Source organism: Hibiscus syriacus, unplaced genomic scaffold (genome assembly GCF_006381635.1).
Source record: "Hibiscus syriacus cultivar Baekdansim isolate YM2019G1 unplaced genomic scaffold, ASM638163v2 tig00014370_pilon, whole genome shotgun sequence".
Lineage (NCBI taxonomy): Eukaryota > Viridiplantae > Streptophyta > Magnoliopsida > Malvales > Malvaceae > Hibiscus > Hibiscus syriacus.
The window spans coordinates 686731-710011 of record NW_024062323.1 but is presented as its reverse complement, the minus strand read 5'-3'; the positions used below and the strand labels follow the sequence as shown (position 1 = coordinate 710011).

Here is a 23281-nt window from a genome sequence, read left to right as displayed (position 1 = left end):
GCACAACCTGGCATAAAGTTCTTTCTTCTGCCGATTTTCCAAAGTGCATCAGCGAGCATACTTTCTCCATGATGAACTTATAATCCGAGTGTAGTTTGGATTCCCATATAAATCAGCTGATGAAACAGTGCAAAACGATTGGTTCAACCGAGCCAATTTGCAATCTCTGGCGGGTTTAACTGCGCTAAGATCAAGGCCGCGCAGCTCTCTGATATGTCACCGAGTATTGGCCTCGACAGAGGACCGCCGCCATCCCCTTCAACAGATATGTTGCCGCCCATCAAGTACGTTTCTTTCTAACCCGAAAGGTCAAACCCAGAGTTGTGCACTCGAAGAACCAAACTAAGAGAATCCGGAAAAGGCATAGATTTGCTGAGAAATATGAAACCTAGTTGGTCATTTGAAATCTGAGAAAAAATGTGCAGAATTTCTGTTTCGAGGAGAGTTTTCTTCTCACTTAAGAAGTGAGACAAAGGGAAGTTTCTGACGGTGTGGATCATGGCACTCTGTCACAGGGCATCAGTCATTATCCAACCCCAACAGCTCTTTTCATGAGTTACCATATTGTTAATCAATCCAAATCCAGTCACCATTTCTTTTAAATTTGATTAAGCTTGGATTATCCAAGAACATAAAAACAGGGCACTCTGTCACAGGGCATCAGTCATTATCCAACCCCAACAGCTCTTTTCATGAGTTACCATATTGTTTAATCAACTCCAAATCCAGTCACCATTTCGTTTTAAATTTGAATTAAGCTTGGATTATCCAAGACAAACAGGGTCTAAAATAAAGAAGCAGATGTTTTATTCGGCATTGGCATGATGCGGTGCATATTTTGTTTCAAAATATTCCCCACCATCCCTGCCCTGTTTCGTGGATCGACAATCAGCAATAGCTGCGTGGAACTGAGTCAGCACCGAGTTTAATTGGACCATAAATGAGGCTTCCGATGATGACACCACTTGGCTCATCACATTATCCATTCAAGTAACTAAGACACACACTGCTTAGTGATTATTACATGAATGACAATGGGAAACAATGGAATTAGATTTGTTATGCCAAGCTATGAAAAAGTCATAGTCCAATTACTAGCATGTTGAAGCCCATTGAAACCTTTTACATCAAGCTTGTCGGAGGGATAATTATAAAAGTAAATATAGTATTATTATTTATAATAAAAAATAAAATTAAACATGTAATTTTATCTTAGTAAAAATACGTGATTTAAATTAAATTAGTAATTTAAAATATTATAAAAATAAAATAATTATATTTGATTAAAAATAAGGCTTAAGTATAAAATAAGTGTTTAAAATATATTTGTTTTCACGAATAATGTCTAAAGTATTTTCACCTCATTCAAATGCCTAACGTTACCACTTTGGTGTCGAGCCGTACGATGTTAAATTAAAATCGTTATCCATTTATTTGTGACGCGTGGTCATGATTTGAATTTCATTTACAAACTTCTACAAGGCTCAAGTATAAAATAAGTGTTCAAATTATACTTTTTTTTAATAGGTGCATGAAGTATTTTTCGACTCATCTAGTTGGTTAAGTTATAAACGTTGTCATTTTAGGTGCATGACGTTACAAACTTTACCGCTTTAGATATCTCTGTTTAACGGACATTAAAATTCTCGTTAAGTGACACGTCAAAATCTAGAATTTTGAAAAAATTATTTTTAAAAATATAAATATTATTAAAAAATGTGCTTCCCTTGCCCTACCCTCCCTCCCCTCTCTTTTCGTCATTTAATTTTCATGGCTAAACGGCCAAAATTCAAACGACCGGCCAATCAAATGGCTACGGGTTGGTTTCCACAGTAGATTAAACAATCGATTATCACGATCGATCAAATGAATTTAAGGAATTGGGTATTTGGAAATTTTAGGTTTTGAGATGATATTAAGAGTTACAACCAGTTAGTGGGTGGTCGACGAGCGTATAATTGTAAATATTAATATTATAATATTATTTGATTTTAATTTAAATGACTTTCTATAATCATATATACAATACAAATATTTATTCATATTTTTCATTAGATATAGATATCATATAAAATTCAAGGACTCGAGTAAAACTTGAAAATAAATCCATTAGTTACAAAAAAAATTTGAGTTATTAGAGTTGCATTTTACAACTCGATTTAATTTAAAAAATTCGAGTCGAGTCGAGGTTATGAAATTGTGATTTGAACTGAATTCGAGTCGAGTTTTTTCGAGTCAAATGAGTCGAAAATTTTGATTTTTGAATCGAGTCTAGTTTTGCTTACCCTTATTTCTCGGACAGAGAAAGTGACCCGACAGGAACGCCGTTTCTGGATCATGGGATACGTATGTATTGGCTTGCCAGCTTTAGGCTCTCTAACTTTTGTGATGGTGATGAATTTGTGGGGTGTAACAGGCTAAGCGTTAAACCCTTTAGCGTTCGCACCCAGGAATATGATTCTTGGACGTTTTAGCCGATCTGATTGTGGTTCGTCTCGATGCAATATATCATTGCAGGAATCCCAAACAGGCTCACTCAGCTCTGTCTTTTTCCAGCCTGGACGATAAAAACTGTATAGTTTAACCGCTCTCTAAACACATTTTATCTCTGTTGCCTGTTGGAAATGATGTTTGGTTTCAGCCGCCTTGAAGAGGCAAATAAATGGATACCTTTCTTCTCTTTAAGATTTAAAAACTTCGTTCTTCCATGCATGCACGTACAGGATGAGGGAGCGTGAGATCACCATTACATGTATACAGCTAAGGCGGGCAAGGACGGAGGTAAAGTCAAGAAAATGAAATGCTACCCGAAACCTATGGTAAATGATGTATGAAATCATCACATAATTAAATTATTCAATTTTGAAAATAATATCATTTTGATATATTTTCGCAAGGTCTAATCGAAAGAAGAAATAACAGTTGGCCTTTACGACTTACGAGAGGAGCGGCATTTTTGGACTTTCCATTTCACATGCTTATGGTTCCACCGTATCCCCCTTTCAGAACATCATACGCATCAAACTTGGGCAATGGTGAGCCGACTCATCAATTTATAGTTTCTTAAACTGCACTGACGGGTCTAGAACCATTCATTTTGGCCCAGTTTATACCCCACAATTGTTTGGTATCTTTAAGATCCTACAAACACGAGAAACATTACAAATTTGTCGATCACTTTCACGGCCTAAACAAAGGTCTGATGATGACCAAATTAGGGGCATGAGTGCCATTATGCCTAAAAACAATAAAATTCATGGCTGCCGACCAAATCAAACGACAAGCACGGCAGGTATAAAACACTTGAACATAAAATAATTAAAAGGAAAATGTTTCGCATGCTCTAGTCGACTGCCGACCATGCATGAATTACGCAAAAATCATTGTCACTTTTGGAATTTATATACACATAATGCTGGGTCAAACAGAAATGAATTCAAGTGGAAATGTACATCTGCTCAATGGATGGAAATTTTCAGATTTGAGTAACAACTTTGAAAATAATTAGCTAATTAGTGTCTCGTTTTTCACGACTCGTCGTTCATTTGGTCGGAATTTGTTGTAGTTTCTAGGGTATTGAAATCCATGGAAGTTTCCCATGATCCATCTCTGTTTCTTGGGAAACTGAGTTTTTATAAAATATATTAAGGTGTGTATATTATTTTAAAATTATAGCTTATCCCTAATATAATAAAACACGGTTGATCTAGAAATTTTTTTAAAGTGGATATGCATATTAATAATATAACATTTTTATACGATCAAATTTTAAGATGGTATCATAAAAGTTTAGGACGGAACACATATATTAATGAAAAAACTTTAAGTCTTAAATAAAAAAAATTCAAATTTGCTCACCCTATCATTCCGCCACTGTAATAAAAGAATGAAAATTTAAAAAGTGAAAAAATATTCCTTTATCATGCTCGCACATCTTTTTCACTCGATGGAGCTACCGACTCTCAATATATAGCATGAAAAGTGAAAAGAGATGTAAAAAAAATTGCAAGCGATACGATCTGGAAGACTTTGGAAACGAGACGGATCCCAACTGCTTATATCCGGGCGATTCGTGATATGTACTGTAGATCTACTACTTACGTCAGGACTACAGTTGGCGACACCGAGGCATTCCCGGTGGAAATCGGACTCCACCAGGGGTCGGCTCTTAGCCCTTACATCTTCGCCTTGATTATGGACGACATCTATTGTGCGACACCAGACGGTGTACCTTGGTGTATGCTTTTCGCTGACGACATTGTCCTAGTTGCTGAAACAAAATCTGAGTTGAATAGTAGACTGGCTACCTGGAAGACTGCTTTGGAAGAAAAGGTTTAAGGATCAATATTGAAAAGACAGAGTATTTATGTTCAAACTTCAATGGGAACCAAAACGATGAAGATGTAGAAGTATGCATAGAAGGACACGTTCTTCCCTCAAAGGATTGTTTCAAGTACTTAGGGTCTATGATACATAAAGATGGGGGTGTAGATGATGACGTTACACACCGTATAAAGGCGGGATGGCTAAAGTGGAGGGTCGCTACTGGAGTTTTGTGTGACAAGAAGGTGCCTCTAAAACTTAAGGGAAAATTTTATAGAATGGCAATAAGACCAGCGCTGTTGTATGGATCAGAATGTTGGGCAACCAAGAAGGATCACGTAAGGAGGATAGAGGCCGCAGAAATGAGAATGCTTCGATGGACATGTGGTAGGACTCTGTGGGATATGACGACAAACTCTGCTATTAGGATGTCCTTGGGGGTGGTGTCTGTTTTCGAAAAATTGAGGGAGGGAAGACTACGGTGGTTTGGGCATGTCCTTAGGCTACTACCGTCGGATGCGGTCAGGAGGGTAGAGTCGATTACAGTCGACGGTGTCAGAAGGAAGGACGACCAAGGCGGAAGTGGGAAGACTGCTTGAGATCTGATTTGATGGATTTAGGCCTTACCGAAGACATGACCTATGATAGGAAATTATGGAGGCTTGTGACTAGGGTAGTCGAGTAGTGTGGGTCACATCTATAGGGTGTATCATCTCTGTCTTCTTTTAATGCATTTGTAGTAATTTCCATGACTTTTACTTCTTATACTTTTCTGTTATTGGTATTTATGAAAGATTAGAACTGGGCTTGCTATCGTTGACTTTTGTGTATCATTCTCGTCATGTTTTCTCTGTTAAATTTAGCCGGGTCTTATGTTTCTATCTATATGCAGAGATTCTTTCGCAGGGATTATTTTGCAGGGATTACTCCCCATTACAGAAGCACATATGATATTAATGACTGCATATGAATACTGTTTAGCTATGTATTTATGTAATTATTTATACATGCATTGAATTTTATCTATATTTTTAATTTTCTGACTGCCGGAGGTCTACCACGGAAGCTATTCTCAACCTGGCGTTGGGGACAGCCTACTACCCTACCTCCCCTTACCCCATACATATGGGAATTGAGTTTTGTTGTTGTTGTGTCTAAGGCACACTAGAGATAATCTCAAACGGAAGTAGGAAAAGAACATCCATAGGTATAAAATGTATGTATTTTTGTACAAAATTGGGTTCAATTTGATGACTCCAAAACCAAATCTACCTAACCAAAGAATTAGCTGGATAGCCACTCCAAATTGGAATCCCAGTAACCACTCCAAGATCTCTTCGACTATCAATGGGAATTCCCAGCCCAATACCACCGGCCGAAGCAGCCTGGGAAGAACAATCGCGTAAAGCCCCTTTTAATCTCAAACAAACGTTAATAATACCATTCTTCAGCCCCTTGGGATCCCTCAACCGATAACTCAAATACTGCAAGCAATTCACCGGCGAATACCCTCCGACGAAATCCGTCACCGGAATTCTAGCAAACCCCACGGTTTTTTCCCCTCCCGAAGAGCCCTTGCAACATTTGACTTGTAAGGTAATGAAGACTGTTTGCATCGGCATGTCCATCACCAGCTTGTCGTTCCACGAAGGGTAGCTCCCGCCGTCTCTATTGATCTTCGTCGCCTTGTTGTTGAAAGAATCGACCGAAACGACAACGAATGCGTTCTTCTTGACCGGTTTGTTGCCGATCCTAAGGTCTTCTGCTGATAATATCGTGATCTCCAGAGTTCGAGACTTGGTCTCCATTGCAACGAATAAATGAGGAATGAAAGAACGATTCCAAGTAAAATAGAAATTCGAGAGGCGACGGCCGATGGGACGAAAGGATCGTTACAAAGAGTTATATATATAAACACACGTAAAGGAAGTTGATGAGAAAGGCAGTGGAAGAAGATAGGGTGTTCACGCTAGACTTTCAATATTTTACACCTAATTCAGACTATAAAATATAATAAGCTTTAAATTATCCAATGTATGTATAATAATGGCTAACTCATTCAACCATCCCCAAACAATATCTTGGATTATATATTAGTCCTTCAACTTCCAAACGTTCTTAAATAAATCTTCAAATATCAATACAGTTTAGTTAAAGCTTAATACAAAATAAGTGTCTAAACTATGTCTCGAAAATATTTTAGTGCTTAAATACTTTTTCGCTAAAATATGTTTTTTTAATTTTAGGTGACTACCATTATATTTTTAATTTTTATAAATAAAATATTATTTTTTTAAAAAATAACAAAACTTAATTTATTTATAAAAAACCCAAAATTTTCTAAAATTATAAAATAAACATGTGGGTTTTCAACCAAGCTATGGCGGCATCCTCCACGGAAAACGACAATGTTAATCGATGAAGGGACGGTTGGATTTTTCTTAGCGTGAGACGGTGCTTTCACTGATGGAAGCAATGATGGTCACGACTGGCTGGAGAATAATTCGACGGTGAATTAACTAACGATTTTTCTTGTTTTGTGACGATCGACGATCGATTTGGGTCATTGCTAGTAGAGGTTGGAGTCGCGAGGCACCGACGAAGTTGTTGTCGGTGGCGTCGAGGAAGAAGGAAGAAGGAAGGGGGAAGGGAGACGAGGGGAAGGGGACTATTTTTTAAAAATAATATATTTATTTTTTAATAAAAATATTTTTAATTTTTTAAATAAATTCTCAAAATTATCAGAACATTACACATGTCACTTAATGGGGATTTTTAACTGCGGTTAATGTTCAGGTACCTAAAAGTGTAACGTTGGAAACATTAGATACATATTTTTAACAAAAAAATTTTAGACACCAATTTTTTTAGACATAATTTAATCACTTATTTCTATATTAATCCTTTAATTGATATAGTTGTAAGTTTAGCCATTGATACTAACGAGGAGCATAGGTAGAATACATTGGTCGTTTTTCATAAAGAAAATGAAAGAAATTATCTAAAATCGACCAATGCATTCTACCTATGCTCCTCGTTAGTATCAATGGCTAAACTTACAACTATATCAATTAAAGGCTTAATATAGAAATAAGTGACTAACAAATATTTCGAAAAATATTTTAGTACCTAAATAATTTTTCGTTAAAATAGGTATCTAAAGTTTTATCCGTTATTTTAGGTGTCTACCGTTAAAAAAACCGTTAAGTGACACGTGTCATGTCTAGATTTTTAAAAAATATTTTTTAAAAAATCTGGAAGTGACATGTGTCGCTTAATCATTTTTTAATGGTAAGCACCTAAAATATAACGGAGAGAACTTAGGTATCTATTTTTAACAAAAATTCTTTAAGCACCAAAGATTAATTTTGAATATAATTTAAGCACTTATTTTTATATTAATCCAAAAAAACCATCTCTCTATATAATAAGTAGACATGTATTAAAAATTGGTTTTAAACATGGTTTATGTAGATTCGAGTTGTTATTTAATATTCAAATCCATATTTATATCTAATAAAAGGATCTAATTAATACTATACCAATTCAATCAGAATATTTTAAAGTTTAAAACAAATTTAAAATCTTTCATAATTTGAGGATGTTTGGTGAAATTAACCCACATATTAATGATAAGCATGGGAGCGTGGCATGGTTGGAGATATTCAATTTTTTGGCCGTGACGCTGTCGAGTCTCATATTCTATAGCCAGTTGGCCACCGTCGCCGTAAATCAACGATTAATTTACTATTTAATCCTTCAATTTTTCTTTTAATATTTAATAATGTCGAAGACAAAGCTTCTTATCCTTGAACCTTATTTTAAATTATGAAATTGCTGCGGCTGAGATTAAAATATTCGAATTCAAGATTTGGATTAAGAGTAGATGGAATTTTCTCTATTAACACTCACACTTTTATTTTATACTTATAAATATATATTTAAAAAGTAAATTTTACGCATTAAAGATTTTTTTTTGGGGGGAAGGAAATTCAAGGAGAAAAACGCAAATAAACAATGTTTTCAACCATTGGATTCAATTGGAACAGAAACCAATTCCAGTTCACATTTATACTAATGACACGTCTCTTGTTTGAATTTTCCTTTTGTCTCCTTTCTTTCTAATTTTTTTTATTCAAGGTAAATTGACAGGGAAATACATGTGTGTTTGTATATATAAGTCGCTTTTAATTATTTATTAATACTTGGAAGATCCCACGTTCTCATTTGTTTATGTATATATATTGATAAATTTGTGATGAATAGAAGATAATACATGTTCAAAGATTATTAATCATTTAACAATAACATTCATATTTATGTATACGCGATGTTTCTAACTCATAACTTGAAGAGATAATAATAATTTATTAACCACTGAGGTAGTTTGATTTTTCTCATTTATTTATATTTATAAATTATTTTCGAACATGAACCAAGTTATCTCAGTGAATAAATGAATTGTTGTTATTCATTGATTTCTCTGGTTCAAGCACTAGAAATGCCTGGGGTTTTAAAGGATTGCTGGTGTTATGGTTTAGTTTATATCGGTCAAAATCATGTACACTCTTTTTCCTCCAATAGAATCAGAGAGGTTTTTTAACGAGACTGATGCTTTTGACGTGGGTTTAAATCAATGAAATAATAACATCATTCCTTTAAAAAAAAAAGAATGCATGGGATGTAGCGTTTAGCGTTAAATGTTTGAGAGTCATTTTTTAATAAATACTATCTTATATTTGTCCTAAATTAATAAAAAAATATTTCTGGTAAAAGAAGTAATATAAGAACCAAACTCAAATTAAAATTGGAGCGTAACAAAAATAAAAACTTGGTAAGCAAAGGCCAGCGGTCACACTTCCTTTAATAAGGCTTAAGAATAATAAAATCAAAGTAAGAATTAGAATATTATAATCTTAGTAACTTGGGAAGGAAACTTGTCAATTTTTATCTTAGTTTTGAAAAATCAATTTTATTAATCTAAAATCAAATTCATTTTATAAAAAATGTTCAATTTTAATTAACTATCATAAAATTAATTCGAATAAATAATTTTAAAAATCATTAGATTTTGAAAATCAATTGGTCGAGAGTGCCCGGTGGGTCATGATGGAAAACCCGGCGTTACTGCTGAAACACGGTCCCTCAAACCAACGTGATTTGCACTTTCATTTTATCAAATTTGTTTTCTTTTTATTAAGTACTGCTTCTAGTAATGCCACCTTTATCACCGATGGAGGATCAAAAATAATTTTCAGGTGAGCGCGCGCGCGCATATATATATATATATATATATATTAACAATATAAATTTTTTAAATAAGACGAGTATAAATAAAATTTTAGGATAAACATTATACGTAAAATAAGTAATTTATCGAAGAAAACTCATATTTTAGGATGTGCACAAAATTTTTTAAAGTAAATACCATAAATAAAATAAGTAATTATTCAAAAAAAAAAATTAAAATTTTAATAAAATGAACCATAAAAAAAAAGGATAAAACTGTTAAAAATACAGTCGAAACCATTAGAAAGACATCGAGAATGTTGATGGTAGCGTCAAACGACAAAGAAAACCACTCCGAAACCGCGATGACAAACAGAAAAAACCTTTTGAAACCAAGGCGTTCTTCCATTGCCATCAAACCTCCAACAACCAATACTCAAGTCCTTCAGCCTAAAAGGCGAGTATCCAGTATCCACCGCTACCCTCTGGCCGGATTTGCACACGATAACGCCACTCCACAGGTCTACTTCCGTCTAAGGTACAATTAACAGACCTTTGGCACCAAAGTTGCTAACTACCCACCATGCTTTAGTTGTGTTTTGACCTTCACGTGATTTATTTGGACTCTGAGATTGAGCCTGATATTTTTTGTCGTACCCAAGCTTTGAACTTTGAAGCAACAATGTTCTTGGCTGACACCACTGTATCTACATCAGCAGAGGTTGCAGATGAATTTTTCTCTGTGTAATTGTCCCGGTTTGTCGACGCTATATGTATGCTCTTCGGGAGTTGGAAGAGTGCGTAATGGTCGAGTTGGCTCAGGTAAGAATTGGTCATGGGTTCCGGTCGAGAAGGGTAAGTCGGATGATTTAGGTTGAGTTGCAGAAGGTAAGTTTTGCTCTCTTCCCGTGTCATGCTCATCATTGATTTTCATTTTATCCATTGAATGAAGAATTGGAGCAATCCCTGTTGCTTCTCCACCTGTTGCAATGTTATCATACTGTTCTTCTCTATACAGTATTGTATTTTGGTCTAGAATTTGGATTTACAAATTCTATTAAAACATGGTGTCATGGAATGATGTCCGAATAAACAATTGAAGTGTCTTATCCTTTACCTGTCTTGTCCTCATTTAAATTTAACTTTAAATTTGACATACAAATCTGATACTCCCCAAGATATGAGATGTAAATCTATTGTATGAATATCATTCTTTTGGTGGTCTGCTAGAATCTCCTTGTTCATGCCGTTGATTCTGCAACATGTTGAAGAAAAGGTTGATTTGCAATAATTGGATGATAATAAACAATACCATGATTTGGCACCAAAGTTGCTAACTACCCATCATGCCCAACCCTCGAATCCCCAAACATTTCCATCCTTTCCATGGAAAAAACTTTCACAATATCTAGGCGTTGTCAATGCTTCCAGGATCTGTTCAAAACGATTTTTGGGTTTTTGATTTTGTGGAGGTTATGATTTTCAATGGGTTTTTGATTTTTTTGGAAGTTAGGGTTTTCAAAGGTAGTAGAAGAAGGAAGAGGTTAACGGGCATTACCTGCCACTAACGGTAACGGAGGTAACGACAGGGACAGAAATGAAAACGAATTAAAAGTCCGGTGACTTTATTGCAAGTTTAAAAAGTTGGGTGACCAAAATGCAAGTGACCTAAAAATTAGAAGACTATTTATATACTTTACCTAATTATTAACAAACATCGGTAGAATATGTTACACATCTATCATACAAATTCCATTTCATATTTTGGGTATGTATGAACAAACGAATATAATTAAATAACTAATCATTAACTTTGAATATAAATAAAAAAAATCTTTAAAATTGAAATACATTGGATTCAAAATATTCTAAATTCTTTCCCATTGAATTTGAATAAAGTAGTACACTTTTTCTTAACATATTTTATATTACTCGAATTCAATATGAACATCGAGTATAACTAAGAACTGAACTCCTGCTAACGAAAAATTCGGAACTGACCTTTTAATTTTAGCTTCACTCGAATGGATTTGGTGCTTAAAGAATTATCTGTAGCAGATATTCTAGTCAATATTACTAGATGATCCCCTCACAATTCCATCGAATGCATATCCGACGTTTTTCTCTACAGATCTTACTGCATCTGTGGTGTCGAGTTTGGGTGACTTGGTTGGAGATGGAAAAAGCTCCTTTGCGTTGCCATTGCCAGATTTTGTTCTTGTTTGAGAGCTTCTTTTCCGAATGATTGATGGTATGTTTTTAAAACCCTTGGCTGCATTTCTCAATATCGATGCCGGACTCGATGCCGTCCCGACGTAACCATCTGTATCGGGAGATTCACCGGTCGTCCTGTATGTATTCAAATCCTTCCGCTGAAGCGACTCATAGCTGAAGAAACCAACTCTGATACTACAGTTTTCGGGTTCTGGAGCATTACAAGAATGGACTTGGTGGTTTTGAGTACTCGGATCATGTGCATGGTCGTTTGAAGAAGACGGTCTAATTAGATCATTTGCAGCATAGAAGTCTATACTTGTTCCATGGTTTCCTACATTAATTTGAGAAGCTGCCAGTAGCTCTACTTTCTTCCTCACGGAGCAGTTCCAGAGATTCTTTATTGAATTTTCTGTCCTGTAATATTGAAAACGAAGGTGATTGCTTGGTTTCTTCAGATATCCACTGGATAGTTCTCGGGACATACCTTCCAGGAAGAAGCTTCGCTATCTTCGCCCACTGGTTCCCATACATTCCATGTGCCCTGATAAGAATCAGCTCTTCCTCTTCGGTCCAAGCACTTTTCTTTATATCTGGATTCAAGTGATTGCACCACCTGGATAAACACTTGGCTTTTACTTTATCTGTATGAAAACAATACCAAATAGAGCTATATGTTATCAGCAAGTGATCAGGGACCTTTCTCGGCATTGCTTGCCGATGCGGCCTGGCAAATCTTTAGCTATTTCAGACCACTTCTTCTTCCCTTGCTTCTCCACGAGCTCAAAGATAATATCATCTTCCTGAGAGACCAAACAGACAAAGAATGAAGCGCTGTCATATATGATCCTAGACAGGCTCGAATTGAAATAAATAAAAAGGCGAGGAGCAACATCGTTCAATTAGCACCTCCTTGCTCCAGGGTCCTTTAACGAGGTCTGGATTAAGAACCTTCTGCCATCGATGTAGGCACTGAACATCTGTTCTATGAGGAACCAACTCGGCTAAAATAAGCAAATGATGTCAACAATGGTTGATGAAACAGGACACAATAAGAGGTTATGATCCGCCACACTTCATTCCACTCTAGAAACATAAAGCAACGGCCAAAATCATTCAAACACCAGCACACACGTACCTATCTTCTTCCAGTTTTTTCCATTGAACTTTTGGACAGCAATGGTCAACATGTTGTCCTGTTTAACAAATGGAAAGAAGAAAACTAAACAAAATATGCATTTCTTATAATGAGAAAAAGACCTTGTAATTCAAGCATCAACAATGTCACTGTTGTGAATATAACGAGTACTACTATTTATTTTAAATACCATCTAAGATAACAAAATCAGGGGCAATGATCTATTGAAAAGAAGCTACTCAATACTGACCTCCTCCTCTGTCCAGCCTCCCTTAGTTGATCGTCTAGTGGGACCTGAGATCCTCCTAAACAAACAGTAGAACCCTAATTTAAAAGATATATATATATATATATATCTCAGATTCATAATTGATATAGAAAAGAGTTAAAAAGAAGAAAAATAAAAGAAAACCCTTGAACAGAGACTGTCTTTCGAACTGCATTATCAGTTGTATCAGCAATGCTCGTGGCATTATCAGTATCACCTTCCTCCTTGACTTGTTTCATACTCTAAAATATACCATTACCCAAAAAGGTTTTTCTTTTTCTAAACCCTAACCAAACCTTAACCAGCAAGGCAAAGGCACAAATCCTTTTTTATTATTATTAAAAAACCCTAATCCAGAACTGGAACTTAGGTTTTAATTCCAATGGTGTTTTAGTGGTCAAAAGGGTTTTCTTTTCAAAGAGAAACAAAATCAAACACTTCGGCTTTTGTTAGTCTCCTTGCAAAAGTTTTATTTTCTTAAAAAAATTAAAATAAATGAAGCGATGAGCAGATAAATACAATTACAGAAGGATAGGAAGCAGAGTCCTAAAAGTTTGCTTCTTCTTTTTTTCCTCTCTTTTTTTTAATCATAGTTTAGCGGGAAAATAAATAAAAAACTTCATGTTCATCCCTTCATTCAACATTATTCCAGTTATATTTCTAAGTTTAAATTTTATGAATCCCCCCCCCCCCACACATGTCTCTCTCTCTATATATATATTTATTAAAAATAGAAAAATTAAACCGTATACAATGTATAATCGAGACCATATTTCGGATAGTCAAACTGGTCATATATCTGGATAATCTGAAAAAGAAAGACAAAAACAAAGTGAGCTACAAGGCTCAATGTGTCTTCTAAAATTTAATCAGGTAATACTGCAAAGCTGAAAAAATTTCAAGTACAAAATAATAAACAAAATAATAATCAACCAATGTTAGAAATTAGATATTTTTCCAGCAGAATATCCCAATAGAAATTCACAATCTTACATTTCGTTTCAAATCAACAAAATATGCACATTACCTTACAAAGAGACATCGAAAACTGAATACCAAAGTCAAAATGGAAATTTAGCCCTCATATTATGATCTAAGACATAGTCAGGACAGAGATATAATCTCATACATATGTCAGAAAGAGAAATTTATCCCCATACAGATGTCAAACGGGGAGTTAATCCCATACAAATGTTAGAACGGGGAATGAGATCCCATGCATAATCAAGATGGGGACTAAGCCCATGCAGAATCAGGACAGAGAATAAATCCCATGCAGAATCAAGACGGGGATTATGCCCTCCATAGAGGATCTCATGTAGATATCATAAATGCATCAACATGCAAATTAATGGTGATGTCACAGTATTCATAAGTCAGATATGTCGCGTATATATAAATATATATATAATCATATCACAAACATGTTTACATATAGCAACATATAACATAACACGTTAAATATATCAAACATGTCAAGGGGACACATCTATAAGAGAAAAAATGCAAATCGGCCAGGCCTTACGTTTCCCACGTTAGTAGTACTAGGCCCTACATAATGGAATATAAACAGTACTAGTCTATGAACACAAAATCCATAATTCTAAACGGTAAAAGACTATAAAGTCACTAAATAATACTTATGCGTATCTCGAGACAAATGGGCAGAATCAAACTGAGCTAAACGAGAACGGTCAGGGTGAACTGGTGAATGATGCTGAGAAGCGTGATCACCTTCAGGAATCAATATTAGAAAGTGAGTTCATAATCACACAATTTTCTTAATTAAATAATGACTTTAACCAATAAGTGATGCAAAACAAGGATTTTCGAGTCAGAATTTGGTCAAACAAACTACTAAAATGGACTCAGGACGTCAAAAACATAAAAATAGGTGGTTTTAGAAAAAGTCAATGTTCAAATTCAAAGTCAACGGTCAACGGATCAATCAAACGGTTCGGATTAACGGGTCGGTGATCGGCCCATCCGGTTTGGTCCAAAGGGTGATTGGTTCAGTCGGTCCAAATTTTCGGATGAATCCCACTCGCGCACGACGACGCGTGGGGGACTTTACGGTGGCCAAAAAAATACCAAAATTTGAAGAAAAATAATTCCAACTACGGGGAATCATTTACCGAGGTTAGTTTGTGAAAAAGATCAACGGAGATGGTGTTTTTAGCAAAACTCGAACATTCAAAACTTCACCGATTGCAAACGGCGATGGTGAACGAAAATCCAAGGACACCAGACGAACGGGGTCGATGAGACGAACGCAATGGTACTGGAGGTGTCGAACATCTCCTCTTGATTAACAACGAATCGAAGAAAAACCAAAAACATTTTGTTAAGAGAGAGAACCGAATAAGGTGCCCATTTCTTTTCAAAATACCAAATAGTAACCATGAATGCATGTTTTGGGTTATCAAACCCCAAAATTTATGGGTTAATCATAACACAAAGAACCATATTTTTTAAGAGTTTCCCAAATAGACTAGTAAACTTTCCAACACTTCAATTTAACCCAATTTTTTGGTGTTATAACTCTCCACCCTTAAGAAAAGTTCGACCCCAAAATTTTAGCTGACAGAAAAAGATAAGGAATTAACATCCTCATAGACACTAGAGTCTCTAAAATGACCTTCACAAACTACGATTACTCTATAGTATTTTAACTGTCGTATTCATATTATTCTCATAAATTGACCCTCACAGATAAGCATTTGAATAGTTTTTTTAAACTGAAATAAGATCTTAGTTCATTAATCTCAACAAAAACAACATAAGGGGCTAGTAATAATTAATCACGAACACACTCAAGCTCTAGCAGCATCTCATGTCAAGGAGTAAACATTAATCAATGGTAAATGAAACCTTCAATCATCTCGGAACACTATAATACGACATTTCAGCATATCTTCCAGTATATGAGTAATCCGTTCAAGAACCCACCAGTTTGAGGATAATAAATGGTATCGAAATTTCAATCGCAGACACAAAGCTTTAGGAAGAGTCTTTTGAATTGTGACATAAACCCCAGTCACTATAGACAAGGAAAACTCGCCAAAATGAACAATCTCAAAAGTAAACAACCCAATTAGTTACCAGAAATGTAACCAATTTGAACAAGAATAAAATAAACGGACTTATCGAGATGATCGATAAAACACAAACTGAATCTTACTTTGATAGAGTCAAAGGCAATCTACTGATAAAATCTACAGTTACTTATTCACAAATCCATTTTGAAGTCTGTATGAGTTGAAATAAACTAGGTAGAGATAGAATTCTAGTTTTCATACTTTTAGAGTAATTCCCGAAATTAACTCTCTCCCCTAAAGATAGTCTGAATCAGAGTAATACAAATGTAACATCGTTTTGGTTTTCAAATATAGACAATACATGAGAAATTCTTATATCTAGTCTCATTCAAAATACTTCAGAACCTATACTCATGTTTTATGAATGAATATCACATATAGAGTTAATAATTCATGAGGAAGAGGAATGATAATGTCATAACACTTTCCCCAAGTCAGATTGAATTAGAATGATACAAATATCATATTTATTAACCAAATGAGGAAGCTATTAGTAGATATCAAAATTAATCTATAGAGGATTTGAAGGAATTCAAAAGGGTTCATATCAAAATAATATTTCATTCTGTAAAGTCAAACTTTACACAAATTTTTAGTAGAATAAAAAATTAAACAGAATATTGCTCATCATTCTTGTACATAAGAAACTACAATGTAACAGAATAAGAACTCAAACATGTTAAAGTTATTACATGGATCCATTTATATTTTTATATTATCACATAGAACTGAAATTTTATCAAAACTCATAATCGAGAGAGCTTGGAAGAATATTTAGCATATGGTTAAAGATTTTACCTCTTAGTAACAGGTATTTCGGTTAGAGTTTCCCATATAAAACTGAACATAATGCTGAAAATCAGATATTAACACATCTTATTTTCAGGAGGAAATTGATAATAAATTCATATTTTTTAAATAACTGAGGAGGACTAAAGAGTGTTAAAACAAAATTAAGAACATGTGTTGTTATTTGACTTAATTGCAAGAGTTCAAACCTTACACCCAAAATAACCAATTAATATGTTTAAACGACATCAAACATCCAAACCAGGCTCACGACTATATATATATTTTAAATATTAAACTATCATTACAGATAATTAGTAACTTTACAAAATGACATCGAAGTCTCGATAATTTTATAAAATACTTGAAAAATCTTGTGGCATGATTTTTCAAAAACATTTTTCATACTTTTCTAAAAATCTTTTTACAAGTTTGTTTAAAACAAAATTTCATAATTATAGCAGGTTGCACAGTCTGAGAGTTTAAACTTGGACTTTGATACCACTAATATAACCCCCTAGACCCAACTTTGGAGTTACAACTGAATCATATTGATCATATATACGAACCAAGAACGAAAATTTTTAATAAGCCGTTCTGAAAATGTTTATCGAATATAAAATCAGAAATAAACTCATGCCACATTTTAAAAAGACTGAAAAGTAAATATTAAAATGCATATAGTGTATAATCGAGACCATAGGTCCTATATATGGATAATCTAAAAAAGAAATATAGAAACAGAGTGAGCTACAAGGCTCAATGTGTCCTCTAAAATTTAATCAGGTAATACCACAACACAGAAAAATTTCAAGTATAAAATAATAAACAAAATAATAATCGACCAATATTAAAATTTAGATACATTACCAGCAGAATGTCCCAACAGAAATTCACAATCTTACCTTTTGTTTTGAATCAACAAAATATGCACATTACCTTACAAGGAGACATCGAAAGCTGAATACCAAAATCAAAATGAGAATTTAGCCCTCATATGAAGATCTTAAACAGAGACAGGAGGGAGATATAATATCATGCAGATGTGAGAACGAGGAATTAATCCCATGCAGATGTCAGAACGGGAAGATTTTCCATACAAATGTCTGAACGGGGAAAGAGATCTCATGCAGAACCAAGACGGGGACTAAGCCCATGCAGAATCAAGAAGGGAACAAATCTCATGTAGAATCAAGATGAATATTATACTCTCCATAGAGGATCCCATGCAGATATCATAAATGCATCAACATGCAAATTAATGGTGATGTCTCAGTATTCAGAAGTCAGATATGTCGTGTATATATATATATATATAATCATATCACAAACATATTTACAGATAGCAACATATAACATAACATGTTAAATATATTGAACATGTCAAGAGGACACACCTATAAGATAAAAATGCATATCGGTCAGGCATTACATTTCTCACGTTAATAGTACTAGGTCATGCGGAATGGGAACCTAAAATTGTACTAGTTTATGAACATAAAATCCATAATCCTAAATGATAAAAGACTATAAAGTCACTAAATAATACTTATGTGTATCTCGAGATAAACGGGAATAATCGAATTGAGCTGAGCGAGAACGATCAGGGTCAACTGGTGAATGATGCTGAGAAGCATTATCACATTCGAAAATCAATATAAAAAAGTGAGTCCAAAATCCCACAATTTACTTAATTAAATCATGACTTTAAGCAATAAATGATGCAAAACATGGATTTTAGGATCAGAATTTGGCCAAATGAACTGCAAAAATGGACTCAGGACGTCGAAAAACATAAAGATAGATGGTTTCGAAAAAAGTCAACGGTCAAATTCAATTATCAAAGTCAACAGTCAAAGTTAAAGTCAACGATCAACGGATTGGTGACTGGCCCAGTCAGTTCGGTCGAAGGGGTGATCGGTTCAGCTGGTCTAAACTGTCGGACGAATTCCACGCATGCATGACGACGAGTAGGAGCGCGTGGGGGACTTTATGGTGGTCAGAAAAATACCAAAATTTGCATAAAAATAATTCCAACTAGGGGGAATCACTTACTGGGGTCAATTTGCGAAAAAGATCGAGAGAGATGGGATTTTTAGCAAAACTCAAACATTCGAAAATTCACCGATTGCAAACGGCGATGGTGAACGGAAATCTATGGACACGGACGAACGAGGTTGATAAGACGAACACAATGGTACCAGAGATGTCGAACACCTCCTCTCGGTTAACAAGGAATCGAAGAAAAATAAAAAACGTTTTGTTAAGAGAAAGAAAATAGAGAGAGAATCGACTAAGGTGTATTTTTTTCAAAATATCAAATGGTAACCGCAAGCAAATGTTTTGGGTATTCAAACCCCAAAATTATGGATTAATTACAACCTAAAACCCCATATTTTTAAATAGTTCCCCAAATAGACTAGTAAACTTATCGACACTTCAATTTAGCCCAATTTTGGGATGTAACACAGAAAAAAATTTAGTTATATACTAGGCATTGCTACATCATGTAACGAATGCGTTGTCACGTCGGTTCATCTTTACTGGTTTATTTATCATACTTGCATTGCATTTTTAAGATTTCTCTGTAACTTGATATAATGATATGCAACATAGTCAGCAGCCAGATTTGTGTTCATGGCAACTGAACTCATGTGTTCAAAAGGAATACAGAAATATATGAAGATGATCAACACAACCTTGCTCGACTGGTTAGGGAAAATATGAACACCCTTATCGCCTTCTGATAGTTTCGAACCTACCGCGTTTTTTTTTTCAATACATCCTACATTGAATTGCAAATAATGTTTCAACTAGTAGTGTTTTTCGTATCCTCCTCTCCCCATAGGAGTGGCCAAACCAAGTTATTTACATTGCTCTTCATCCGGCTGCAGGCTCCCCGGAATCACACCAAATGCTTTTCTAGTTGTTTCATATCCTAAAGCCGAGTGATGAACATGTGCTGATGTGTCCTCCATATTCTTCTGCAGGTTTAAAGATATTGATGCAAATTTCTTTGACGGCTTGCTTGTGGAACAATGGATCGGCATGATCATGACCTGGATGAACTCCAAACATCAGTTTCGGCTTCCTTAACTTGATCAAAGTCCTCTCCATTGCCATACCGAGACCAGCTAGCTCGGTTTTGGTGATCACGAAGATGTTTAAGTAGTTCTCCATAGCCTTTGTTCCAAGGCCAGCTTCCCAATGTAGTAACCCCCTTTGGTGAAGGCTTGGTTACAGCTCTGTTGTTGCTCAAAACTTTTCTTGCCTACCTCAATGAACTTGGGGTTAACTCCATGAACGTTGCACATGATCTTTAATTGCAAAGCTCTCAGCAACAGTTCTGATCTGTAAATGTAAATTGTTGATGGAATACTTATTTGCAAATCTGGGTTAATGTCTCGAGCAAAACCACAAAGCAACTCCATGCTGCTGCTGGTTGTTCCTAGCAGACAAGGTCCTAAAAGAGATCAACAAGCTGGCCCATTGAACTCACCTCTCTCTACTTAAATAATCTAGACTTCTTAATCAACCCTGATGCATTAATTATTTACTAATTTATCAAACAACACATGGCTAAACAAATGAAAAAGATTCCAAAGGGTACTTAAAAAAAGAGGTTAGGAAGCTAATCCCAAGTCAATCAAACCATAGAAACTTTCAAGTTCATCATTTATCAGTTCTCACCTTCACCTCAAAGTTTTCAGATCCATTTCCAGTTTCAGTACAAATGGAAGATCAGTCAACAAAGAAGTACATATACATCAACATCTACATATACATATATAGATATATATTTTTAATTTTGCAACTGAGCATAAATAACCTAATACCCATTGTTTTCCACTTTCTTTTCCAGGTATGCAGTGGTTACGGGTGCAAACAGGGGGATCGGATTTGAACTATGCAGGCAGTTGGCTTCTAAGGGCATGACGGTGGTGTTAACTGCTCGAAGCCTTCGAGAAATTGAACCAGCTTTGTCTGTCTGAAGCTGTAATGTTTCATCAACTGGATGTCACAGTCCCTGCAAGTGTTTCTAGTTTGGCAGATTTCATAAAGACCCAATTTGGTAGGCTTGATATCTTGGTAATTCATATAATATACACTTCATTTTGACTGGAATCTGAAAAACCGATCCGATCAATTCAAAATGATTCGGGAATTTTAAAACCTGAACCGACTCGATCCATAATCTTTGTAGGTGAATAATGTTGGAATATCTGGAGTTTCAGCAGATGAAGATGTGTGAAAGCTGCTGTTCTTGGCAAGGTAATCTTTACTATGATTTCATTGGTCATCATTCGGGGAAAATAATGTGTTGCATCAAACAAAACATTAAATTTCTTGTCACTTGATCCAGCCTTTTGCTGCAATCAACTGGAGTGAAATATTGATCGAAACAAACGAGTCATCTGAAGAATGCCCAAAAACAAATCATTATGGAGTCATGAGAATGTATGAAACACTCCTCCCCCTTCAGTTATCTGATTCGTTGAGAATTATAAACATCTCTGCTTCAATGGAACAGTTATAGGTAAACATATACTTAACGGAGATAACCATAATCATTACAGCTTTGATTAGTGTTTCTAACAGAGACAGGCAACAAACTTGTGTTATGTTTCAGAATATATCAAATGAATGGGATAAAGCTGTCATGGGGGATGCTGAGAACCTTACAGAAGACAAAGTGGATCAAGTGTTGAGAATATTTACGAATAACTTCAAGGAAGGTTCATTACAAGCCAAGGGCTGGCCTACTCTTTTGGCGACATATTCGGTCTCGAAAGTGGCCATGAACGCCTACACAAGGACACTGGCAAAAAAACACCCCGGTTTCCAAATCAACTGTGTCTGCCCTGGTAATGTCAAACAGACATAAACTATAACACAGGTCTGTTGCCTGTTGAAGAGGGCGCCGAGAGTGGTGTGAGGCTGGCTTTGTTGCCCAATAATGGCCCTACTGCCCACTTCTTTGTTAGGATGGAACACTCAGAATTTTGATCATATTGACCTTGTGAAAATATATGGTTTATACCTTCTGTATTAAACATCTATGACTCTCAATCTAATAAAAGGCATTGTCAAAATGAATCCATTTTATTAATTTTTTCATCCTTTTTCTTTATTTTTGGGGTAAAGTACACAAATGGTCCCCCAACTATTGGGTATTATTTTATTAAGTTCTTCGACTATTAAAAGTTACAAACTGATCCTCCAAATATAGAGTGTTACTTTGTTAAGTCTCTCGACTATTAAAAGTTACAAAAGGGTCACTCAACTATTTATTATGTTCCAAATTCACCATTTTCTGCAAAATATGATGGTGTTCTGAGCTGAATGTTAACCTACTGGATGTGTCATTATAAAATCTGATCCTAAAATCTCAAACAATTATCATTCTCAGTCATCATATTAACGTCCAGCTGAGACAACCGCCAACTTTTAATGGAAAATGACGAGTTTAAAACATAATGAATAGTTGGGTGATCATTTTATAACTTTTAATAGTCGAGGGACTTAAGAAAACAACATTCTATAGTCATATGACCATTTTTAACTTTATATAATCAATGAACTTAATAAAGTAATATCCTATAGTCAGGGGACTATTTGTACTTTACCCTTATTTTTATTAACTTGGCCGTTTATCGGTAGAGGGACTAATTTTGAATAAACCCTTAAAACAGAGGGAGTCAGCAGGTATTTTCACCGTCAAATGGTGATAGTGGGAAATTTCCTTTCATATGGAAACAAAAATTATTCGCCTTCCTCGCTGTTCTCTTCTTCATCGCACACCCATTAATTGCCAAATTTGGTTGGTTCCTCCACCGCATACGTTGGAAATATGCTAATGTTATTATTTTTTGGCTTATTTCTACCTTGGAAATATGCTAGTATTTTTTTATATTTGATTCTATAATATATATCTATGGTTATTCGTTCTAATAATGTTAAATTTAAACTTTAAAACCGGTAATATATTATTTCAATATCTTTATCACTTGTAGATAAAAACATAAACAAAGCACAAAACAACTTGCCTCCGTGGCTAAAAGAATCATTATTGTTTTTAGAGGTCACGGGTTTGAACACTAACGAATGCAGTAGGATAATTGAACACATTCATTGTCAAATGATTGAGAGTACGTAGAACAAATGATGATTTATAATCACTTTAACTTAAGTGTAAATTACAAATTTGATAACTGAATTTTC

At 35.0% G+C, this 23281-nt stretch overlaps 2 protein-coding genes, 1 long non-coding RNA gene and 1 pseudogene across 3 annotated transcripts; 1 reads left to right on the top strand and 3 right to left on the bottom strand.

Annotated features, from left to right (window-relative positions):
* Window positions 1-5563: 5563 nt before the first annotated feature.
* Window positions 5564-6195, bottom strand: LOC120207160 (BON1-associated protein 2-like). Its single transcript, XM_039206669.1, has one exon. The coding sequence runs from the start codon at window positions 6129-6131 to the stop codon at window positions 5592-5594; it is 540 nt and encodes a 179-aa protein (XP_039062600.1). The 5' UTR covers window positions 6132-6195; the 3' UTR covers window positions 5564-5591.
* Window positions 6196-11615: 5420 nt separating this feature from the next.
* On the bottom strand, window positions 11616-12957 carry LOC120207141 (transcription factor MYB3R-3-like). Its single transcript, XM_039206653.1, has 5 exons — window positions 12905-12957; window positions 12676-12770; window positions 12466-12569; window positions 12254-12382; window positions 11616-12183 (listed from the first exon to the last, which is right to left on the bottom strand). The coding sequence occupies exons 1-5, from the start codon at window positions 12954-12956 to the stop codon at window positions 11616-11618; spliced, it is 948 nt and encodes a 315-aa protein (XP_039062584.1). The 5' UTR covers window position 12957.
* Window positions 12958-13153: 196 nt separating this feature from the next.
* On the bottom strand, window positions 13154-13649 carry LOC120207217. Its single transcript, XR_005524175.1, has 3 exons — window positions 13539-13649; window positions 13317-13445; window positions 13154-13209 (listed from the first exon to the last, which is right to left on the bottom strand). It is a non-coding gene; the product is annotated as an uncharacterized LOC120207217 (long non-coding RNA).
* Window positions 13650-20704: 7055 nt separating this feature from the next.
* On the top strand, window positions 20705-22124 carry LOC120207211 (annotated as a pseudogene).
* The last annotated feature ends 1157 nt before the right edge of the window (window positions 22125-23281 follow it).

Coding starts and splice junctions, on each gene's coding strand:
- LOC120207160 (XM_039206669.1), bottom strand. CDS start 6,131: ATGGAGACCAAGTCTCGAACTCTGGAGATCACGATATTATCAGCAGAA.
- LOC120207141 (XM_039206653.1), bottom strand. CDS start 12,956: ATGTTGACCATTGCTGTCCAAAAGTTCAATGGAAAAAACTGGAAGAAG. Junction 12,570..12,675: donor AAGGACCCTGGAGCAAGGAG/GTGCTAATTGAA, acceptor TTGGTCTCTCAG/GAAGATGATATTATCTTTGA. Junction 12,184..12,253: donor GCGAAGCTTCTTCCTGGAAG/GTATGTCCCGAG, acceptor TCAATATTACAG/GACAGAAAATTCAATAAAGA.